General features: G+C 38.2%; 1 protein-coding gene and 1 non-coding gene across 5 annotated transcripts in view; one reads left to right on the top strand and one right to left on the bottom strand.

Moving 5' to 3' along the window:
- LOC141439652 (uncharacterized) overlaps positions 1-25,558 on the bottom strand; it is a 75,784-nt gene that overhangs the window by 8,190 nt on the left and 42,036 nt on the right. For all 4 annotated transcript variants that reach the window (XM_074103974.1, XM_074103977.1, XM_074103975.1 and 1 more), the window contains 3 exons: positions 22,357-22,554; positions 17,450-17,548; positions 16,361-16,459 (listed from right to left, as the gene is read on the bottom strand). In XM_074103974.1, the coding sequence (XP_073960075.1) occupies positions 16,361-16,459; positions 17,450-17,548; positions 22,357-22,554 (396 nt within the window). The remainder of the gene's footprint in view (positions 1-16,360; positions 16,460-17,449; positions 17,549-22,356; positions 22,555-25,558) is intronic.
- Positions 10,004-10,075, top strand: TRNAC-GCA (transfer RNA cysteine (anticodon GCA)). The gene has a single exon. It is a non-coding gene; the product is annotated as a tRNA-Cys (tRNA).

Raw genomic sequence — 25,558 nt, 5'->3', positions numbered from 1 at the left:
ACTACCATTTTATTGTATTGTCACTTGTCACGCAATTTACATAAGTATACCAAATTTCAAGTCAATCCCACTCCAACTACCGGAAGTTGGTCGAATTTAACTTGCACGATTTCATTTCAGACAGACAGACAGACAACAGGACAGGTGAAACTAAAGAAAAGCTTGTAAAAACAAGTACAAAATCACCGAGCGTATGCCTACCAAGTTGAAAAGGCGAACTGGCAGACCTAGACGACGATGGCATGGCGGGATGAACGGACTACCTACTTCTTGCAGGACTGCAATGTCTGCAATGGCCCTTAGGTATATGTAGATGTAGGGGACAGAGAGCAGTGGAAGTATTAGGGGGGAAGCTCGTATAAAGTACTATTCAATGGAAAAAATCAATGTGTAAACAAAGCAATTTTTCACGATTACTCCGTGTTACTTACATTTAACGCCATGGTCCCGATCTATTCACATCTCAATGAGCTCACCACTGTTTTTAACAATAATTTATCATTAAATAATCGTGTAAATATGTTTATTTATATAATTAATTGCAAGACGAAAATCCGTTATATTTGTCAATTGACATGAATAATTTTTTTCCTCACCGAAGTTGGTCTATGGTCGGTCTAGTCCTGGAAATTTAGTGCTGTACCACAAAATTAATTATTTGAACTGAACCACCTTATCTACCGATAATTATGGCTGGCTTCTGCAAATTAATTTATTCGTAGATATTAATTATTTGTGTTAAGTTAAACTATTTAATGAAGTTTATAAAGGTTCTAATCCTATCCTACTATCCTACTTCCCTACATACTACTAATCCTACTAATATATATGTGAAAGTTTGTGAGTGAGTGAGTGAATATGTTTGTTACTTCTTCACGCTGAAACGGCTGACGGATATGGATGAAATTTGGCGAAAAGTTAATAACCTGGATTACAACATAGGATACTTTTTATCCGATATTCCATGATTGTTTTTAATGTAATGTCAATGAAAACAAGATTTAAATTTCGGGAATTCTCACGTCAACTTTAAAAATCCCGGTATTTCAGCTGCTGGACCTAATGATTTAACGTGTGCGAAGCCGCGGGTAAACACTAGTTGGACCGATAAAATAGTATTAATAGTAGAATTATGTGATTTCTATTTACTAGTATCATATTTACTGTGGAAGTCACCAAGTGAATCGAGGGTGAATTGTCTTACCCTTTGTCTACTCTCATTTTCCAGTCTTATGTAAATTTAAAAAGCCCTTCTAAATTATATCGAAAATACAAACTGAGACATGGATGCACAGAAAAACCAGAAAAAGAGACCAGCGCTGGGAACGAACCTAGGTCCTCAGCATCCGTACTGCGTACTATAAACTACACCACCGTTGGACAGGAGTCAAGATATAATTTCTCCTATGCACACATATCTCAGGTTGCCTTTTTCTACTACGCTACTTAAGCAGCAAAAAAATCTAATTAATCCATATTTTTAACTGACCCTTCAATTCTAAATACTCCATCATAAACCTTGGGCAAAATATACGTCAAAAAAAATAAGTGGATATACATGTTTCACCATTTTAAATTCTACCCTTAAAGGGGTATAAAGGGAGTGTAAGTTTGTATGGAAAAAACGTTAGGTATATATATTTGAAGATATAATTCTAAAACTTCGTGAAAATGCTATTAAACATTTTAAGTTAAAAGGGACATGGAAACATTGTGAAAGACTCTTGAAGAGGACTAAGAGAATACGTGATTCGCCATTTTTAAAAATTAAACTTAGGGAAAACATTAAAGAATGAAAATATGAGTAAATTCAAAATATTATTTACTGCTGATTAAATAGTATTTAAAGAGCTATCACATCACTAGACAACGTCAGTCAGTCAGTCGCAGGTCGTCAGTCAAGTTGTCAATGTCAGTCACCACATTTGTTTACACAATTGATTTTTTTCATTGAATAGTACTTTATATGTATATATATATAGTGTGCGACCCAGAACCGGGGATAATTTTAAAAACAGAGGCTCTATAGATCACCGGTAATTGGATAATCATGGTCCCACTTAATTCAAATCAAAACATAACTTTTTTTATCAAACAAACTAAATCGTAAATTCAATGTAGCTACGCCATCCTAGACCCAACTGACGTCGCCTGTCATGCTACAAATATCAAACATTTTAAATAATTTATTGAATATATTTTTTTTTAGTTCATCATACATTTTGTTTTACATTGCTTCTTCGAATAAAGTTTAAAGTGTATCTAATATATTTTATGAATTAAATTCGGGTTTTGTTCCGCGTACCTTGATTTTAGAGCAGCTCGATATTTCGGCGCAGTTGCATGCGCCATGATCACGAGACGACTTTAACCCTGAATTTAATTCAACAAATTAGTAATGACCGCGATAGTCTAAAATATTGACGTGTAATTAAAATAAAAAACAGGCCAAGAGCGTGCCGGACACGCCCAAAATAGGGTTCCGTAGCCATTACGAAAAAATTAAGTAATATTTTGCGAAGGATTTCGTATTTTATACGGAATCTTCCAAGTTTAGGTATATTTTATACCTTAGGCTGCTATTTACTCTACTATTTACTACTAATAATTCTCAAGCAAACTTAGCCGTTATAGTTTTCCTTGAAAGTTTGATATACTTACTTACTACCATTCTAGATTTTTTAAAAAAATTCCACCCTCCGGTTTAGATTTTAGAGGGGACGCTCGATTTTACTGAAAATTTGCACTTTAAAGTTGAATATTTCGCAAACAAATCACTGAATCGAAAAATCGTCGTGGCAAATGGTTTTAAAAGACCTTAACGATACCCCACACTATAGGGTTCGATGAGAAAAAAAAACACCCCCACTTTACGTATATGGGAGGTACACTAAAAATTTTTATATTGTAACATTTTGTCGGCATAGTTTATATATATATATGTATCCGTGCAAAATTACAGCTTTCTAGCATTGATAGTCCCTGAGCAAAGCCGCGGACGGACAGATAGATAGACAGACATGAAGAAACTATAAGGGTTCCGTTTTTGCCATTTTGGCTCCGGAACCCTAATAAACGAATTATTTTTAAAAAAAACGCTGAACTGACGTTGTTCAGTTTGACGAGTACGATATATGTTTTTCACACCTCTCCTTCAGAAAAGTAACTTTTCCTCCCTGACGAGAGGGAGCAAAGTGCAACTTTTCTGTTCAAGGCTTTTCTAATGCCATTTTTTGAAGTTGATAATTGTAAAACCACGCCATTTTCTATGCTGGTTGTTTTTTTAATAATATTTAGATATTTTTTTTCAAGTTTAGATGTTTTTCTTAATGCTCGGTGTGAAAAGTTGTATTAGCCACTCTGGAGCAAAATTATTTTCATCTTGGGCGTTAACACGTGAATCCCTCATTACGCTCAGGATTCACTGTACGTCCTCGCCGTAAATACACCATTTTGCTCCCTTGTGACACAAATAACTATTAATTATTTGCCCGTGTTACTGGCCACACACGGTATACAATAATACTCAAAAGAATATAAGGGCCACTTGACATTGAATAGTTCTCGCGGAATAGCAATAAGGGAATTTACGCAGACGGAGTCGCTGACAAAAGCTAGCATTTCATAAGTATTGCTTTAAGGTAGGTACCGTACCGACGATGATACTAGCTAACAAGAACCTTCCGAACTTACTTAAGCTTGTTTAATTATGCAGTCTTTTCGAAAAAGATCTTGCCGCGAGCGCATAACTTCTAACAAAAGAACTCGCTCCGTGGTTTTAATATCGAAATTAATTACGAGATATGCTTACAGACTGCCCTAGAATTTAATTTGGGAAAATTTAGCCTGTTTAATAGGTGCCTTGTATTGTTTGCACGTTTAACCCTCAAAGTTATTCCATCATCTCGGCCTATTTGCGTCCCACTGTCGGCCAATAGGCCGCCTCTCGGACTAGAGGGACTTGGGCTGTGCTGTAATCGGGAGAAGATATTTTCTATTGGCTAAGTTTTTATTTATGGAACAATCAAAAAGATGACGAAGAAATTGATGTTACGCCATGCTAAAATAAAAAGTGTCGCACCCACTTTCTGTGAAGCCAAGATCTTTTGTTTTAAACGCTATACTTAGGTCAAACAACCAGGCTATCGCGGCCGTATCGGCGTAAAGTCATTTACTTACTTTTAATTTGTTTTGTTTCAGTGGAAGTTACTTCTGAGGCCGTATTGCCTACCGTTTCTGACGCTTGCAATCGCGATCAAATGACAGTTTTTGTATGGGAAACCTGTCATTTGATTGCGATCGCGTGCGTCAGTAACGTTAGACAATACGGCCTCTGATTATACTTTAATGGGTGCTACAATAGATGTGACTAATGTTAGTTTAGAAGCAAAAGTTTTATGATTTTTTGCTTTTATTATAGACTAGTTTTTGTCGAGAATTCGTTTATCCTGCGGGAATTATGAAATTATTCGAGATAAACACTATCCTATGCCCTTCCCAGGGACTCAAAATATCTTATTTTTAACCGACTTCAAAAAAGGAGGAGGTTCTAATTCGGGTGTATGTATGTTTTTTTTGTATGTTTGTTACGCGATAACTCCGCCAATTGTGGGCCGAATTTCAAAGTTATTTTTTAGTTCTAAAGGGCATACTTCCAAGGTCCCATTGACACCAAGTCAGGATCTGATGATGGAATCCAAGAGAAATCGAGGGCAACCCTCGAAGTTTTAAAGCACACCTATAGCGATTTTGGCATTTGTACACCAAGTCAAGTATTTACTTTCAGAAAGTATCATTTCGTGAACTGGACTGGACCTGATGATGAAGACCGTAGGTACCGGTACTCTGTTATCAAATAATATAACTATGCCGTGTTTGAGCTTAATGTAACCGTTGTGAGGTGCACTTTGGCTATAAATCACTAAAAACTATGAAAAAGAAATTAACAAAAAATGGAACCGACTTCAAAACCCTTGAAAATAATTTTCTACTAGTTTGAAGTCGGTGCCTCAGCATGAGCAAGCAGGAGTGATTAAAGCCACATACATATGTAGGTGAGGTAGACGGTTCTATTATATATTCGGTGACTATAGTTCCACTCCTGCTGGCTCGTGCAGAGGCACCGACTTCAAACTAGTAGAAAATTATTTTCAAGGTTTTTGAAGTCGGTTCCATTTTTTGTTAAAAAAATGTAATCATCTAAACGGGTCCAGCGGTTTAAGTGTGAAGTGGCAACAGATACTATACTTACTATACTTTTGCATAATGATATTAGTTCGGAAGTCAACATTTGGGAACTTGGAAGTTAAGACAGAACTTATGAAGTTTACTTTTACATTTCTGTTGTTGAGTTTAACATTTATGGGATAGGTCACACATAGAGAGATCTCCAGACGGATTTTTGCCTAGCAACCGAAGTCCGAAGGGAGAGCGTGAAGTTGTATTTATGCGTCCGAGTTGGTAAACTTAGATGGCGCGATGTAGCATGTTGGAGTCTCCAGGAGTCGCTACATATCTTTTGAAAACTATTGGGGCTGTCTAAAAAAAAAAAATTGAAGATGGACAGAATTAGCTGCTAAGTCCGTCTCTAAGTGCCGTACCGAGTGTCTTAGAGAACTTCAAAGTAAACTAATGTGTTATTTACGTAGCTCTTAATTTAATAGTTGCATCCATTCCATATGTATGTAAGAGCGTTAAAGTAGAAAAGTGACGCCAAACTTGACAATGATTCATGCGTCATAGAAAATAGGGCAAAATTAGCAGAACCATTAAAATTCGAGCGAAAGTGGTAAAAGCCATTCATGTATCGTTCAATCATGTATCACGTCCAATCTAGAACCGGATTTGGGGGAGGGCATCCGGGATCACAGTCCCGGAGCCTCCACAATAAAAGATAAAAAAAAACATTTCGATGGGACAGCAAGTTTTGTTTTTTTTTTTTCAATCTATTTTTCATCACCTTAGGGTTAGGGGCCACCTCTTCTTTGTTGCCCCAAGGCCTCGAGCGAGACCACTAAGTCCGGTCCTGATAGGTAGCCATTGCTGTAAAGTTATAAACTCATAAACCCATTAGTTACTGGAAACTTTTGAGCTGGTCATTATTTTGAATGGGTCCCGATTGCTGAAGTTTAAATTAGGTACTTAGCACAAGAATATTAGACTATTTTTCCATTTTAGTTTTATTTTGAAGTTTTTTTAAAGCAGTCGGATTTTTTATTTCCTAAATTATTTTTATATTTTTTTTTAGTATATTGACTCGGATACTCCGACATGTTTCGGGCTAATCCGTAGCCCTATCTAATATTACTGTACTTTTTGTTCACTGTACTTGTATTGTCACCCAAACTACATTTAGATACCAAATTTCAAGTCGATGCCATTACCCTTTGAAGAGTTCCGTCCTGTGGAGACGATCCTGGCCGGACTACCAGGATGACACTACCAGATTATTAAGTATATTGTTACCAGATTTACATAAGTTTACCTAATTTCAAGTCGATCGGACTACTGGAAGTGGGTCAAATTTAACTTGCAAGATTTGACCTAAATAAACAAATAAATAAACGAACAGAGCAAGTCAAAAAGCTTGTAAAAAGGGAACTCTTTGCATTCGTTTCGAAAGACAGTTGAGCGATCTTTTTCTTGAAAGGATACCTACTTAGTTCAAACCACCAAGCTATGATTTATCTATACTTAACTAAATACTTGAATTCAAAACGTTCGATTAAATTTAGCTAAAATTACTTACACACACGACGAAATTACCTACTTATTTTTATTGGCGTCTGCAACTCTCAGTGTCTTCCTCGATCTACTTTTCGTTTACACATATCAGAAATCCACCTCAATTATACTTTAGATTTTAAAGCAATTTAATAACTTCACTCGCCGACCAAATTTTTTGGCACAGAGCAAATCAGGCGTCACCAGCTTCTATCATAATTATTGTATTTTGTGCTTTCGAAGGCAAACAAAGCAATAAGTAACTCCGCCGAGAGGCTGCATGAAAAATGAAGCGAAGCAAATTGAAAACTCAGCTCAAAGATTCCCGATGAAAATACATTCTGCTCAGCACACACATTTTCTTCCGAATTATGTTTGCAATCGACCTGCGATGTTTATTTTATTATGCAAAAGATTATTTTACCAGGAGAGCAGACCGCGTGCGGAGGTTTCAATAATTCAGCAGCCGAGAGCCGGCCGGGCGAAGGATTCATTTACACCAGCCTCGCTTACATTAAACTTTTAGAGAACGTACGCTACGTTTGTTTTCCTAGTGCTTTTTAACGCTTAAATACAGCTGTCTGAAAACCTAGTATGCCACGGAAAACATTATCTAAATTCAATTCTGCGAGCATAGCTATGCAATAAATACTCCACAACATACGAACACGGTACTACCTACTTCTTTCCACCAGGGACGCATAATCACCGGACGTGTCCACAGGTACGAACCGAAACGATATTTCCCCAGTAATAGCTTCCAGCCACTTGGGAAGCTGAGGCGTGAAATTTTAATTCGCGTCGATATGTGCTGTGTTCTCCACAACAGCAATTATTTTAATTTTTATTTTAAGTTACTTTATAGGATACATTAGCCGTTTCGTTACCCGTAACTCCGTCCGCGTAGAATTCGGTTATCGTTATTCCGCGGGACTATGCAATTTTTTGGTATAAAACTATCCTATTCTTCACGGGCTTTAAACTAACTAGGTATACACTGAATTTTATCCAAATCGGTTCAGCGGTTTAGACGTGATGATGAAATAACAAACAAAGATACTTACAAACTTTCGCATTTCTAATATTATTACTCTTAGTTGGATTTGCCTAAGTACCTTGTAATTTTTTAACCCCCGACGCAAAAAGAGGGGTGTTATAAGTTTGACCGCTATGTGTATCTGTGTGTGTGTCTGTGGCACCGTAACATTTAAACGGGTGGACCGATTTGAGGGCGGCTTTTTTTATTTGAAATCAGATTTTCTAGTAATGGTTCTTAGACATGTTTTATCAACATCGGCTTAGCCGTTTAGGAGATATTGAACTTTTACCTGTAGCTGTGTACCTGATTCTGTATCGCTTAGATACTGTTTGTGGCGTAGGTAGAATAAAGAGGTATTGTATTGTATATTTGGAACTTTAATTTTGTTGCAGTCAATATAAAGTGGAAAGTGCTAGTGGTGTTTGAATGTTGGAAGCGGTTGTGCCGGCTTGCCTAGCACGCCCTCTAAAGTCAGGGCGAAGCTGCACTGGAAACACCAACAACACTACCAAGTCAAAAAGAAAAGGAAAAAAGGTGTTTGAATATACTTAAGCGTTACTTCGTACATATCGTTATTAATGAACTACCGTAAACTACTTCCACTTTGCCCCCTGGCCCCAACATTGCCCGATTTGATTTAGAGTCGATAACTTAGCACTCTTTCTTATAGGTTTTAAACTTTTATCTACAAGGATATTTATTACGGAGGGATACAAGTTTAAGAACCTAAAGGGTGCTGAGTTATCGACTAAATCGAATCAGGCAATTTTGGGGCCAGAGGGCAAAATTGAAGCAGTTTACTGTATGTACACTAATTTACATTGTTTCTCTGCTAAAACAGATTTCGTCATTCAATGAAAAGCTATATATATTAATGATTCTCTAGTATATGCATAATGAGGGTATGTATTAAATATAAGGCATACCCACTTATGAAATAAACAGTGTAAACTAACTGACGTGTCTTTACTACAGGTGACAGTGGATCTGACGTGTCTTTTACTACACTCTTTATAAGATTTGTTTGGATCGACAGTGATATGCGTTTCCAAAGACTAGCTAACATGCCCTATCTATACTATAGATAGATATGTTATGTTTCCCTGGTAGACACGATTATTACGGCGCATGGTCGGATGGCCCTCGGAGGAGGAAACTCTCATCGTGTGAAATTTATTAGTCATGTAATGAACCTATGGGGGGAGGAATAATAAAACCACAATTCAAGCGTCCAGACGTAATTCCGCCAAGATATTACTGATTTTATTCCAGCAGAAGGTAAGGAAAGCTTGGGGATTAATAGTTTTCTATTTTCTGCTATTCGTCCTCATAGTAGCTTTATATGGCTTCAGTTTCATCCTAATTTAAGACAGTTGGGTAGTTTACTGAGTAAATAAAAAAAACCGGCCAAAAGCGTGTCGGGCACGACCAAGATAGGGTTCCGTAGCCATTACGAAAAAATTAAGTACTTAATATTTTTCTAAGGATTTCGTATTGTGTACGGAATCTTCTAAGTTTACTAGGCAATCTCAGCCATTATATTTTCCTTATAAATTTGATATACTTACTACCATCCTGAATTTTTCCAAAATCTTCCACCCAACAGATCTTTCTCTCAGATCTTTTCTCTTAGATTTTAGAGGGGGGGGGGGGCTCTAAAATCAAACTTTAAAGTTGAATATTTCGCAAACAGATGACATGATTCGCACTGAATCGAAAAGTCGTGTTGGCAAACACCTTATTATGGTTTTAAAGGACCTATCCAACTAGTCGAGAAAAAAACCATCCCCACTTTAAGTATAAAATTTTTATTTTACAACTTTGTCGACGTAACATGCCTATGTGTATTCATGTCTAATTACAGCTTTCTAGTACAAACGGTCCTAAGCTCCGTGACGTCGCAACTTAACTTTTACAATGCAACTTAATATTTTGTTTAATTGGCACAAACAAAATTACGTCCCCAATACTTTCTGATGATAAAATCTAATTTAACTGACAGACCAATAATTTTTTTTAGGACATGCACAGGCTCCTTGATAAGCTGTTAAATGATGCGCTACCAATATGATCGGTCTAAATATATAACAGTCTAATTAAATACTAATTAAAAACTAAAAAAAAACTAAAAATACTAATTAAAAATTAAAAACTAATAGTCTAACGCGTGCACGCAATGACGTCACGAGTCGTCTGACCTCTCCAAGGATCGTGATGCGCTTTTTCGCGAGGCTTACAAGCGGGGATATAGCTCAGTGGTAGAGCATTCGACTGCAGATCGAATGGTCCCCGGTTCAAACCCGGGTGTCCCCTGGAAGCAGTGTTCTGTTAATGTTTTGTGGTTTTTGTATTTTAGTACTACCTGGGCGACCGAGTTTCGCCTGGAGTTCTTTTTGGAATAGCTTTAGTAGGACCTTAAAAACATATCTTACTGACCTAACCAACAAAAAGTTGGAAAAAGTTCAATATCCCAAACACGGTTGTTGGTGCTCGGAGGCTAAGTTGTTTTTTAAAGAGGTAGGACGCCGGCTGCGGGACCGGGGATTAGACTCTCGCTCCGAGTCGTTCTTGATGCAAAGGCTATCTATCGCCGTTCAACGCGATAACGCAGCAAGCGTGTTGGGCACCTTTGCGCCAGGAACGATTCGAGGCGGTCTTTTGTTATAATATAAAAATATTATTTAAGTTAGCTAGTAGATTTATTATTTAGTAGTATTTAGCTCTTCGGAAAAAATTCAAATATTTTATTACTTATTGTAGATTGTGGGTACATCACAGATAGTTGTTACAATTAGGTATTTTATAATCGAACTAGCAGAACCAGCCAGTTTTTGGAATACAATATTTTTTAAATTAACTAGGTACCTACTTTCACTAAGTTACATTACAATCCAATCAATACTCGCTTAATTAGGCACATATTAAATGGATAATAATAATATTGAAATAGTTAAAGTTGCATGTCAATTATGTCTAGCTATAAATAATTATTGCATTAATTTTGATTACTTAATTATATTTAGCTCTTAGGTAAATGATTGTATTTTCTATAAGTTTATATTCTGAAATAAATCAATTTCTTTGTCATTTAATAAACACGGTTAAATCCGCATTCAAATCGGTCCACCCGTTTAAGGGCTATGGTGCCACAGAGAGACACACATAGCGGTCAAACTTATAGCACCCCTCTTTTTTCGTCGGGGGCTACGAATAAACAATAAGTCTTATTTTTATAAGACACAACTTTCCAACCAAACTTCTCTCTTCTCTCTTCTTCCAAACAAAGGGACCAAACTTCCACGAGCAATTTCAGTGAAAGATCTTTAAATAATAAACTAGTAAAAATTGTTTTAATATCATAATTCAGCGGCACGTGCCGCGTTTCTCGGTATATGATTGCCCCGGGGCGGCGGCAACAAAGGGCAAATAAATTATTAAATAATATGAGAGAAAAAAAGGAAAAGATCTGCCGATGAAATTTTGTGTAGAGATTTTTACTCTTTCTAGTTATACTTATTATTATTAACGAATCAATTATGTAGAGATAAGCAACAATTTTCTGTAATTATGTGAAAAAAATTGCAAACTTTATTTCTGCATTTTTGATCGTATGATAACTAGCTAAGTATTTTGTTTGATAAGTAGAAGGATTTCATTCGGCCTGTGCACCAATATCTGCCACAGCAAAGCGTGCATATATCCGATAGTACTCTATTTCTAGGTCTGGTAGGACGTGTCAGATATTTAAAAAATATGTCAGTTTTTAAGGTTCCGTAGCCAAAATGGCAAAAACGAAATCCTTATCCGTCCGCGACTTTGCTTAGGGACTATTAATGCTAGAAAGCTGTAGTTTTGCACGAATATATATGTAAGCTATGCCGACAAAATGGTTCAATAAAAAACTGAACAAAAAAATTACATTTCCTCCCATAGACGTAAAGTGGGGGTGTTATTTTTTCTTTCATCCAATCTTGTAGTGTGGGGTACCGTTGGATAGGTCTTTTACCATTAGGGGGTTGCTAAAACGATTTTTCGATTCAGTGATTTGTTTGCAAAATATTCAACTTTAAAGTGCAAATTTTCATTAAAATCGGGCGTCCCCCCCCTCTCTAAAATCTAAACCGGTGGGTGGAAAAATTTGAAAAAATTCAGAGTGGTAGTAAGTATATCAAACTTAAAAGGAAAACTATAACGGTTAAGTTTTCTTGAAAATTATTAGTAGCTTAAGAGTAAATAGCAGCCTAAGGTATAAAATATACCTAAACTTGGAATATTCTGTTCAAAATACGAAATCCATAGAAAATATGACTCAATTTTTTTGTAATGGCCACGGAACCCTATTTCGGGCGTGTCCAACACGCTCTTGTCCGGTTTTTCAGGATACAGTTAGTAGTATTAAATATTCGGCCGAAACTAGGATCGAGGCTGAAGAATCGATTTTCGTACCAGGGGGGCTATTACGAAATTCGAAAATCGAAGTTCATATCGTACCGTCCCTCTCACTCTCGTATTAAATAATATAAGCGTCAGCGGGACGGCAAGATATGAAGTTCGAATTTTGCACTTGGTACTGTAGAGCATGGTTGGGGCGGAAGATCCGTTTTCGGTCGGACTCTACTAAAGTATGAAATAAATGCTGGCTAATAAATTATTAAATGGCGTAGGTTTGGAACGAAACCTTCTCTACAAAGGACGAATCTCTAATATTATTTATTCAAATCCTTGAATAATTGATATTAACGACTTTAAGATTTTTAGCCGTCGAATTAAATTTTGCAAGGCTACTTAACCCTTCAACCTTCCTTCCTTGCTTCCTAGTAAGTACTAATACTAGAAGCCCGTCTGTCTGTCTGCGGATCGCCCTTCAGCGGTTCAGCTTAGAGATAAGTGCACTACTGAAATTTTGCACGAAAATAATATATTAGAGGTATCACTCGCCATTCGACTATACGGCATTGGAGTTTTAAAGAAAAGGGCTTATACTTTCTATTCTCTTTCTATTTTATACTAAGGGCCGGCCACAGACCAAGTGTCCTTGAATTGTTCGTACTCATAGGCAGTGGTGATTTAGGTACCTACCTACCTATCAAATGACCCGCATCAAATGCTCGTTTGCCTCTCTCTCTCTCTCTCATAATAAAAAAAATGTATGCGCCATTTTGCCCAAGTTCTGGCCAATAGAAGATTAATTTTTCTGCTGTTTCAGATGCAAATTTTGTTTACAAATTAGATGTTAAGATGTTTGTGCACTAATATAGATAAAATAATTTTCATCACACTTGCTCGTAAACAGCGTTTGTAACATGCAGGCTACCTTGGTTGCAACCCCAAATAAAACCTGACCTTAATATGCTCGTCATACCTGGTCGGTAAATGAGTCATTGCCTACTAATTGTCTTGTCATGAAGCCCAAGGGCGGTAAATGAATCCGTGCCCGTACTGATGCTGCTGCGCGCGCTGCTGCGCATGGCGTAGCAGCAGGACCACATGCACACGCGGCTCAGGCACTTGCGGAGGGCGGCGCTGCCAAGAGCGCATTGCATTGCAGCCTAAGGTATCGCCAATATTTGAACAACTACATTTTTCTTCTTCGACTTCGGCTTCTAATAGACTCTCGTTCGTAATTCCATATTTACCGCCCTTAAGACACAATGTACTATTCCTTGTCACCAATCTGGATCAACTATAGTCTGTTTGTGAGATAATAAATATAAATAAATTGTCCTTTACCAGTCATTACCACCCACCCTGCCGGAACAAAGAATCATAAGTAGGGATGTGACATATTTGGACAAGAATATAAAGAGGATTACATGTGCGAGCCTACAAAAGGCCACGACCGCCGGCGGTTACACTGTTGCTATGGTGATACCTTAAGTACGGTGAGCTTCAAAAGTAGCAGGGCACGTGCCTTGCCATTGTAACAAATTTGGCTCTTGGTCTGGGCCCAGTTTCATAATAAAACACTATTTCAATATACAATTTTTAATAAGACAAGTGTTAGGTAAATTGGGTACGATGGCGTCCCTATTTATGATGGAAATAAACGATACAAAATCACTGATACTAATAAAATCAGTTTGATAATAAGTATACAAACAATATTTTAATTTTTTTATTTGGTAGGTAGGGTCTTTTTGTAGTTGATTAAATTACATTTAAATATGTTAAACTTTTTGCCTGAAACACAAGGAATCCTAGTTCATGCACTTCTTATTATATCTCTCTAGTATGTTTTAGTTCTTAGTTAAAAGTGATGAAAAGATAATTATTTATTTAAACAATGAATTTTTACATAAAAATAAAAATAAAAAACACATAAAATTACACATAACTAAAACGGGCTTGCTCTTCCAAAGGCAGCGCAGCGCGGGGCATTGTACCTAAGACGCTAGCGGCGTTGCCTCGTTGCACTGCGAGGCTCAGTCTTTGGGCGAAGAAAAAGGCTGTTCATTGGTCGCCAGATATGCCGATTAGTTTGTCCAACACTTCTTTCATAAATTTTTTTGATGAAAAGTGTGGTTTTCAATATGATTATTATATTTTCTTCCATTTTCTCATACTTAGTTATGCAATTGGACCCAGGTGTATATGTAGTTCAATCTAAATTTCGAGATTTGAACGAAAGAAACGGGACTTATTGCGCTAAAGCACACGGATAATATTTACCTCGACGTTACAACCACATTACAGTGGCCATGGTCACGAGTAGACTAAACTGTAGTGTGTCAAGTCTGCCTAGCAGCGCGAGCCGCGCGTTAAATGTGTGTTTTAGCGTGACTATGAGAGAAAATCCCGAAAGCTTAAAACATTATAATTTTGCTAAATCCCACGGGATCCTAAAAACGCATTGTTGTCATTAAGGTACGTTGTTATTGGTATCTTTTATTGCAAGCCGCAGTATGGCTTCACAAAAACGTTGCCAAACTTCGTTGCGTAATCTAATAACTCCCGAAGGCAGCCTCCAGGTGGTATTAAAAACTCCGAGCCCTGGATAAAGAGAAATGTAAATATTGTTCATCCTGAGCGGTTGAGACTGATGGCTAAAGCGGTGGACAGAGGGAAGTGGGAGCGGTAGCGGGATGAAATAGTAAGACGTTACTTAAAGGCAAATTCGCTGATTCACTGTAACAGAGAATATTTAGGAGTTTTAACTTGGAATGAAATAAGCGTCTTCATCATTTTCATTATTATCATATCAGTAGTCTATGATCAGTAGGATGACCACTGTTCGACCTTGGCCTCCCAAACTTCCCGTTGCATCGGTTGGGAGCGGCCTGCATGCACCGTGAACCAGCGGTTTTAACCAGAGAAATAAGCTGTAAACTCGTACCTATAAATTATTATTTTGGCAATGTAAAAAATCGCGGGAGTTTCTTTACATCGCTGGTCTAGCGACTATTCTGTCCTATATACTTGGTTTAGATAGGTATGAAACTAAATATAAATAACTAAACTAAATATATATATGTTGGTATGTAAACATAACCAAGAAAAGTTGGAAAACCCCCGACTTTGTCACTTCAAAGTTCAATATCTCTAAAACGGCTAAACCGATTTTGATGAAACATGTCTAAGAACTATCGATAGAAAACTTGCTTTCAAATACAAAAAACGCAATCAAATCGGTCCACCCGTTTAAGAGCAGTCAAAAACTCTTAAACATAGCATCACATAGCGGTCAAACTTATAACACCCCTCTTTTTGCGTCGGGGGTTAAAAATTGTCTCAAAAGTTGGACTACAGTCCACTGGCATCATGTCTGCTTGGATAGATACCGCTCTAAGGTATCACTCTCTTCATACTACAGTATCCGACACAACCATTTCTTTTAAGACTGTCAAGTCATACGCCTTTAAGCGACTCCGCTAACTACTTAAGTGAAAATACAACTACATCGCAGAGTGTAGTTATACTACCGTACTCCGCTGTGTACTGAAAATACAGCCTGCGGCAGTTTCAGGATAGACGCCATTATCCGCACGTGTGAACTCGTTCATTTTTTGGACGCACGACTAAGCTGTCAGTCACTAGCACCAATATCTGACATAACAAAGCCTGCATACATATCTGATAGCTAGGACTCTATTGCTAGAGCGTGTGTATCCAAGGATGGGAAGATTTGGCAGGCTTTGGCACGTAGTTCCCACGCGGAGCCAGTGGGATTGGAAACTTCACACACTTGTTGACTGAAGTAAAGAATCCCTGCATGCTCTAAAATCGCAATAGACTGAGTCTGAAAACTGAACGCAAATAGTTCAGTTTCAGACTCGGTTTGCATTAGAAATAGTTCGCAGTGTCTTTGGCTTAAATATAGAAACGTCTTAGTTTAGATTTTCGCGGTTGACAACCAACCTTTGAATGAGACTAGGTAAGTAATTTAGTTAAGAATCGACAAAGTATTATGGCTTACTTCGGGTTTATTGCTCGGTAATGGCCGGCAATGTTTTTCAAAGCACTCGGATTCAGATACGCAGTGTCGATTTTCTGACCATCATATCCGACCGACCGTCACATGAGGATAGAAAAAGAGAATGTCAAGCCCCGGCCTCTGTTTAGGTACTACTTATATAGCCCGGTTCATGGAAGCCTGGTTACCTGATCGGTGAGCGTGGGATCAGCGCCATGTGCCAGTAGCAGCTCCACGATGTCGGTGGCATCGGCTGCGCACGCGGCGTGCAGCGCCGACGAGCCCACCTGGACAGCAATCTTACTGAAGGTATGTACAGTCACCTACACCAATATCTGACACAACAAAGCGTGCATAAATATCTGACACGACTCTATTTGGGCCGGTAGGGACGTGTCAGATATTTTTGCACGCTCCGCTGTGGCAGATATTTATTAATGCAGGTGGCTATACTTATGTAAACTCTTTAATGTATATAAAAAAACAAACACCATTGACAAACGTTGAGACACATGTACGAGCACGAACTTATGCCTTTAAGAGCGTTTATACCTGCTGAGCTGGCAACGTTGCATTTTTGTTAGTTTTTCTCGATTATTCCAAAAAAATAAAATGAAAATTAAAAATGTGGTCTGATAGAACTCTTCTTAATGTATAAGTTAATGTGTCTACTCCAATAATTATTCGTGATAGACTTTTTATATTCTTCAAAAACGAATTAATGTTTATTAACGGTTTTTAAAGATAATAAAAGTCTATAACACATCACATCACATCACAAAAATGCAACGTTGCCAGCTCAGCAGGTATAAACGCTCTTAAGGGATCTCTATCACCATCTTTACTATTCGGAAACAGCTGACTATTTGACGTCATAGCAATTCAGCGGAGCGTCAGAAAATGATATACAAGTCACACGCAAGCAAAAGCAAATGAGGTGCATAGATCATCATCATCCTCATATCAGCCGTAGAACAGCCACTGTTGGACATAGGCCCTCACTCATAGACCTTCAGTTGCTTCGACACCTATACCTACCTAGTTCTCGTTAATGCAGGTCATTCTCAATGGTTCTTGAACACATGATAGAGGATTTAATATATGGATATAGATAAAATATTGTATGCAACTGTACGTAATTAGGCCTTAAAACACTAATGTGACCCTATTATGAAACATGTTCAGTTGGATTAACGTTGGCCCAACATGTACAACGGGCTGCCAATTTTATTAAAATTCAGGTACTAGGGGAGCATAAAACTGAAGTGGCTACTCACGTTGTTCTGCAAATGCACGTCGGCGCCGAACGCGAGCAAATGCTCGACAATACCCCGGCAGCCCTGCGCGCAGGCCATTTGCAAAGCCGTTACCTCATTCTGGAACAATCGAGAGAATTCTAGAGCACAGAATAAGGAATAGTAACAATCTAGAGCCTGATGTATACGATGCGAGAAAGTTCATACAAGTTTCTTTATATTGCAGCTATAGAGATACGAGGTGTCATAACAGCGATGACCGGATAGACAAGTAGTTAGAGAAACTAACTACAAAGCTTGAAGTCGGATTCGATCTCATGTCGGACGGGGCAGATATTATGTATGTATGAGTCTTGAGTGCTTTAATACGTGTTAAAAATTGTTGGAGGAGCGGAGCGTCCTAACACAGGCTTTTTAGCCTAAAGGCCCCAGGTACTGTAAATCTACTTAGTTATAAATATGAAATAAAGTATATATATATTTTTTATATGTTTAAGTACTTACTTATATCTTAACGACTGGATGACCAAGTGGTTAGAGAACCTGACTACGAAGCTTGAGGTCCCGGGTTCGATTCCCGGCCGGGGCAGATATTTGTATGAATAATACGAATGTTTGTTCGCGGGTCTTGGATGTTTAATATAGTATTTAAGTATGTATAATATATCTATAATAATAACAATAATAATATCACGGGACAATTCACACCAATTGACCTAGTGCCAAAGTAAGCTTAGCAAAGCTTGTGTTATGGGTACTAAGCAACAGATAAATATAATTATATAGATAGATACATACTTAAATACATATTAAAAACCCAAGACCCGAGAACAAACATTCGTATTTTTCATACAAATATCTGCCCCGACACGGAAATTGAACCTGGGACCTCAAGCTCGTAGTATGATGACCTACAAATATATGCAGCGGCGGATATTGATGATTTCCCTGACTTGATTAACCGCGTCAACATTGATCTCGAGGCCATACGGGTTTGGGCGGCTGATTTTGGCCTAAAAGTGAATGCCAGAAGTCGCAAGCGATTGTTGTCGGTAGCCCACACTTCATTTCGAGGGTGTCTGACATGGTGTTGCCAGAATTAATTTTTGATGGAACGTTAATTCCTTTCTCAACCACGGTCAAAAACTTGGGCATCATCATGGATCAGACGCTTTCCTGGTCGGCTCATGTCTCTGAAGTCAGCCGCAAGCTTTTTGCCTCAGTCCATTCACTTAGACGCTTGCAAAATTTCCTTCCTTTGCACACCAAGATTACACTGGCACAATCTCTCCTTCTCCCTCTCCTCGACTACGGCGACATTGCCTATCTAGATCTCTCTGAGCAGCTACTTGACAAGCTTGAGCGACTTCAGAATGTGTGCATACGCTTCATTTTCGGTCTCCGAAAATACGATCACGTGTCTACTTTTCGTGCTCAGCTGAAGTGGCTGCCATTCGTCATCGCCGTAATATTCACATCCTGTCGTTGCTCTTTAATGTCCTTTTTAAACCTCAGTCCCCTTCCTATCTTTCAGAAAGGTTCAGTTACTTGGCTGCTGGGTCTGGAAATCGCTTGCGGTCGAGTAATAATCTTTCTCTCGCTTCCAGTTTCCAAATCCAAATCTTACTCTAAATCCTTCTCCGTGCACGCTGTGAGTCTGTGGAATCGGTTGCCAGGTGATATCAGGCAGGCACAGTCGGTTGCCACCCTGCGGAATCGCTTAAGGGCGCACTGGCTTGACAGTTCATCGTAAATTCTTAAAGGAGGCAGTGTTGTATGTTCTGTTTTGTGTATATGCGGTGTATATGTATATATGTATTTTGCATGTAGTTTATTTGTCTTGATATGTATTAGTTTATTGACTTCATTATTATGTATTAGTTTGTGTACTTATATATGTATGTGTATTTGAAATGTTTTTTTTTTTTTTGAGTTAATTTAAATTTCGGTTCTTTTACCTTTTCATTGTACTTGTAGTGTCTACTCTTGTGTCTGATATCCTGTCAATCGTTCAAAGGTTAACTGGAAGAGATCCCTTTAAGGGATAAGTTCGCCTTTGTACATCTTATTATCCTGTGTTATGTTATTTTCATGTGTGTTATGTACAATAAAGAGTTTTACAATACAATACAATACAATACAGGTTCTCTAACCACTAGGCCATCTGGTCGGGCAAAAGAGATCTATATAAGTAGGTATGTTGATCCGTTGCCTAGTATCCATAGTACAAGCTTTGCTTAGTTTGGGACTAGGTCAATTGATGTCAAGTGTCCCATGATATTTATTTATTATTTTATTTTATTATCTTCCTTAGTGAGTGATATTCCCTATTCATTCGCTCGGTCTAAATGAGGCTTAAGCTGGGAAAAACGTTAAATTTTCCAAAGGCGAGGCGGGTTCATTTGGAACAATTGTTTTAATTGGGCCTCTGCCAGCAGTAATGAAGCACCTTATATGTAACGTGGAGCGAAATTCTTAAAAATAACCGCACTTTATGGAAAATTGTTTTTGGGAATTTTCAATTTGGTACAAATCTGAGAGAATGTCGTGCGCTATATTACTGTCACGGAATTATATATTCAGCTGAAAACAAAATTTCCGAATTATACTAAGTATGTAACTAGATTTCACCTGCGGCTTCGCACGCGTAATACTCATCATATTTTATCGGAAACACGTTTGTTTGTTATGCTAATTCAGTCAGCCTCAATACCCATCAAGATGGAAGGTCGCATCGAGACATTAATACCTAAGAGGGAGAGCGGATTGCAAAATTTTGTAACTACTGGATACCGCGATGAAATGCACAATGGTTTCCCATCAAACTGATGCTAAGTCCGAATTTGATAGTCTGCCGCGGCGGAACTTGCCGAAGGTACCAAAAAAAAAAACACTTCCAGTGCGAAAAAAGGGGCGTTATTAACCCATCTGATACTGAAATAATAGTCATGGCATCAGTGAGGAATTTAATGGTGGATAGAGCAAAGCGAAATATGTCAGTAGCCGAAACACCTTGAGATACGAGATTAAGGGGCTGTTTCGCCATCCATTGATTAGTGTTAACTGGCGGTTAGGTGTGATGCCATCTCTATTTGTTTTGTTCGAATAGACGGAGACGGCATCACATCTAACCGTCGGTTAACGCTAATCAATGGATGGTGAAACAGCCCCTAAATAAGTAACATCTACTCCGGTCAATTCAATTTACATAAATTCCGACAAAGCTAAATTTTGGTGGAGACCTTAAGTACACCATTAGAATAAAGTGTCAAAGTCCCCACTGATCCCTGTGTGCTAAAAAGTTATTTGGGTTCAAAGGTCAAAATTTGAGGTTATTTGTTTATTTTTTCGAAAACGGTAAGTTTTATAGTAGCCAAGGCAAAATCTATTTAATACAAACATGTAACTTAATACAACAATTCACAGACCGGAAGTAGTCGTACCCATGTCACGAAATTTCACGATGGGACCAGACCATTCACTGCTTAAGTACCTACTCATACTTCTGAACTCGTGTTATTCCCGAGGCCCACTTATCTACCAGTAAGTACCTACAAAATTTCGTCCAGATGACAGTTTTTTTTGCGTGAAAGAACAACGCACGCAGACACGCACTCAAATGTTCACATTTATAATATCAGTAGGATTTAATAATAAAATAATAATAATAATAAAATTTATTTATTCCGATAACTAGGATCCATCATTTGTTAGTATTACTTATTTACAACACAACAAATGGATCGGCGTATCGCTGTGACATATTGCGCCAACCCATGTGTGGCTCACAACATCACTTTCGATTAATCATATTAATTACAGTTGACGAACCGACGCAACAATAGAATATTTTGCCGTAAAATATAATCCGAGGCTGTTATATAGAGTCTTGTGTACACTTCACGTGATTAGGGTAGGAGGCACAACCAATGAGGGCTATCGCGTATGAATTCGCCACTAGAGGCGCTAGTGTAGCGTGAGGTCTCCGAAATGTCAAATCTCATAGTTTTTGGGTGAGCTACGCGGGTTTATTTATAATTAGAATAATTTTGTGAATATTTTGCAATATCTGAAATTAATTATGGCAAATATGCGTTCCGGGGCAATTAATGTCTTTGTTTTGAGACAGTTTTGTCTTTCGGAAACCTTTGTTCTGCCTTTTTTCCGAATAAAACGGGGATTATGCAGCACTGTGGCATGCTCGATATTTTTATGGTACGGTTTTAAGGTGTATTAAATATGATTTTAGTCTAAACTTTGTTTTCACGCCCGTAATAACAGACTTTGAAAGCCATACTTAAAACCTCACGCAACAGTGCGCCATCTAGTGAGACAAAAAACGATAGCCCTCATTCAAAGGCATGTCGACACAAAAATTATACGGGTGTATACCCTCAAGGGTCGGCGAAACATGAAAACACAAAGGAGAGATATTCTTGATAAAAAATATGACTATTTAGGTCTTGAATTATGAATTACACAATTGCTTTCAGCAGATTTATGAAATCTTTATCTCAGTATATAGAGGTAAGTACGTCTCAGTGCTGGACACAGGCGTCCTATCAGAATGAATCGCTCTTGTCTTGGCGTATTTACCCAAGGTAAGTGGTTCTAGTAGGTAAGTATTTTATTTGTGTACCGTTCCATGAGTCACAGATGGTTCTTTCAGAAAATCAGCGCGTCAACACCTCAGCAACGCTGAGCCAGCGGCCGTTTCGTTTTTACGGGGATAAAGTGAATCGTGCAGGTAACTAGGTACTTATACTATTTTCATGTTTGTATTTTTTATTTTTTATTTATGTAATTGTGTATATTTTGCTTATTATTTTGTATATATTGTTACATTTTGTGAGCCTGTGAAAGTTAAGTTTTCGTCTTTCTTTCATTCATTCATTCGGCATCCCTGTACCAGGCTTTCATAAACTCACATTATCCGTAGCGTCCACGTTGCAGCCAGCGTCCAGGAGTGCTCTCACGAGCTCTGTGTGCCTGTGTACCGCGGCGAGGTGCAGCGGCGTCCGTCCCGAGTGGTCCCGGTACTCACGGTCGGCTCCGCGGGACACCAAGAGAACAGCCGTCGAAGAGTGGCCGCCTTCGCAGGCTACGTGCAGCGCTGTGCGACCCACCTACAGACAAGAAGTAGTTTTAAGTGTAGGTAATTAGATAATTGTACAAGAGCATTTTCAACGTTCGTTAAAAACAGTTCAAACATCATAAATTTATAGCCTTAGCCCAGCTCTGACTAGGTATACCTATTGATATCGTGTCGAAATCGTCCATTTTTACCTAGCTGGAGCGAAATTTACATTACTGTTAAAGAAACGAGCTTCGCTGTCAGAAATGAAAATGAGACGGTGATGGAACAACAGAGGCCCTCTGCCCTACTTTTTTTGCTTTCCTAAAGCGGCTCTTGAGCCTGTAGCAGGCCGAGTGCTTAATGGCTGTGATTACTTCTCCGCATTTATGTGCTCCTGGTACCTATTAACAACACTTGGTCGCTGTTCGAGGTTGGAAAATGGGAAAATAGTTTTGACACCGGGTAAGTAAGTAGAATTTAGGCTGTTACCGAACCGAAGCCGAAGCAAATGGAGGTCTATGGAGGTCTACGTCCAATAATCAATGTGGTTCCTGCGGTTGATACACTAATCTGTGGTATGGGTTGATATGATGATGATGGCTGCCTGGTTACGGTGACATTACATAGTTATGAAGTAAGTTATTCTTATTATTCCCCTAAATGGCGGCCTTAAGGCTTGGGCTTATGAAGTAAATCCCGACACATTGCAAAACTATGAAGTTTCTGATTATTAACAATATTATGAATCATAGACAAAAATCCAATGCTTACTTGTTACGTGCGACAGATTTTTTTTCGAAGTTTAGTTGAATATTAAGGTATTTCAAGTGGAGTTCAACTGTACTATGAACATGGCAGTGAAGGAAAACATCGCAAGGAAACCTGCACTCTCTTATGGAGAAATTAAATGGTGTGTGTGTGTGAGTGAAGTTCCCAATTCGCACTGGGCTCGCGTGGGAACTACTGCCTAAGTGGTATGTACGAGTATAGTATATTATAGGCCGAGACGAAAATAATGTACAACGACAGAGTGGCGCTGTGAGCCATGCACCTCGTGAAATGGCTGATATATGATATTTTTTCAAATATGTACAAGTTAAGGGACAGATGGATTCCAATCCAATAGCGTCCTTGATTACAAAATATAACGAGTTCCATCTAGCGTAGTTTTCACTAAAAACGAAGCATCAGTGCCTTCAGTAAACATCATTTTTTTGAATTATCCGCCTGCCGCATAGGAACATCCGCCGAATAGGAACCGCCTGGATATCCCACGTGACGGGTTGACAGACACTCGATGGTGATCAATCATGTCGGAGTACATGTGAGTGGGCATCCCGCATACGCCACTAAGGGGCTGTTTCACCATCATTTGATTAGCGTTAACCGACGGTTAAATGTGATGCCGTCTCCGTCTATTCGAACAAAACCAATAGAGACGGCATCATACCTAACCGCCAGTTAACACTATATGGATGGTGATACAGCCCCTAAGTATGGCTGCTAGCCTAGGGCCTTGTATTGTTAGCATTGCTGGCAATAACTGCTTGTAATCGTACAACAGCTGCATTTCGTACAAATACATACTTAGGTCAGATATAAGTAAAATTCGTTATCTATTCTGGTTTGCTTTATTTGTACGTTGTCAACATATTCGTGAACCACAGACAGGTTATAGATTATCTGAATGGAATCTGAATTTCGTAGGTTTCACATTTTAAAATTTAATTTCCCACAAATTTATGTTCCACTACCATTAATTCAGTGTATTAACCACTTTGACACTTAAAATTTGTCATGTCATCTTATATTATGACAAATAAAGATTATGGCCCTTAACAACTATGCCACATGAAATGAATACAAATAAAATGATCGAAAACAAGGGCTTAAACCACTTAACCGATTTAAGTAAGTACCCTACATAAATTTGGTTCGAATATAGTTTGAAACCCTACACTACAGGACTAAAGTCCAACCCCTCTTATTCTGAGAGGAGACCTGTGCCCAGCAGTGGGACGTATATAGGCTGAGCTGATGGTGATGATGATTTTATTTTAGGTCATGTCACGAATAAATGATTTCTTACTCTCGTTACCTATTTATATACAAAAATTGCCTAAAATTCGAGTTGATCTGCCGGCAATTGTTTCGATCCTGATAACAAATTGACCCGGCTTGTTTCCAATTAAAATTCCAATTGGACGGTGCAAGTTAGCTGGAATTCAGCTTTGCTTCTGAAATTGATGATACGTTAAATACTTGGGCCATAATGTATGATTATCAAAGCTTCGAAACCTTTAAATAAGCTTTTAATTTACTTCCAATGTTTTGTTTAACCCAAACTAAGTTCAAATCATCACTCGAATACCGTCAAAATATATATAAATATACAGAAAGTAGCAAATATAGATTAGGTGTTCATAAAGAAAAGAAAGTCAACAAGAAAAATGTATTTAAATTAAATTAATCAGAAACACTTATTTCTGTCAGAGCACGAAAAGTCCCACCTGAATAGAATATGCCATGGATTTATTTGCAAGTTCGACCTAATAGGTATATTAGGGTAAATATTAAGCGTTTTTGAGCCATTTTTTCCACATTATCATTTCGGTAAGAATATAAGATATGATAGTGATTTTTTTATGGAAAGTACTTAAAGATACTTTATACCGATGCCAAATCTAGCAAGATCAAAATTCTCGCGACTCTTGCCTTGTGTTGTCATTCGGCCGCTCAAAACGGTCGAATATTCACCCATCAACAGAATGAATGTTTCTTTCCAACCATTCCTCTTCCGTGGACCCAATCCGGCAGCTTAAAAGGCAGATGGACGACAAACTAAGTCTTTCCTGTTTTTCTTTTCTTTAGAAAACTTATTTAGAGGACGTTTATGAAACTGTCTTATAAATGAACTCGGTTTATCAGATAGATGTTGACTTATTTAGTACTTCCTGCTTCCACTGTACGGTACGACACGACGCGAATGGATTCAATCAATGACCTGCTTTCCGCCCAGTGACATTCCTTTAAATGAAATGCTGTCTCTAAGC

The sequence above is a fragment of the Choristoneura fumiferana genome, chromosome 21, assembly GCF_025370935.1.
Source record: "Choristoneura fumiferana chromosome 21, NRCan_CFum_1, whole genome shotgun sequence".
NCBI classification, from domain to species: Eukaryota; Metazoa; Arthropoda; class Insecta; order Lepidoptera; family Tortricidae; genus Choristoneura; species Choristoneura fumiferana.
The sequence above is the reverse complement of the archived record's forward strand: the minus strand, read 5'-3'. Positions and strand labels throughout refer to the sequence as shown.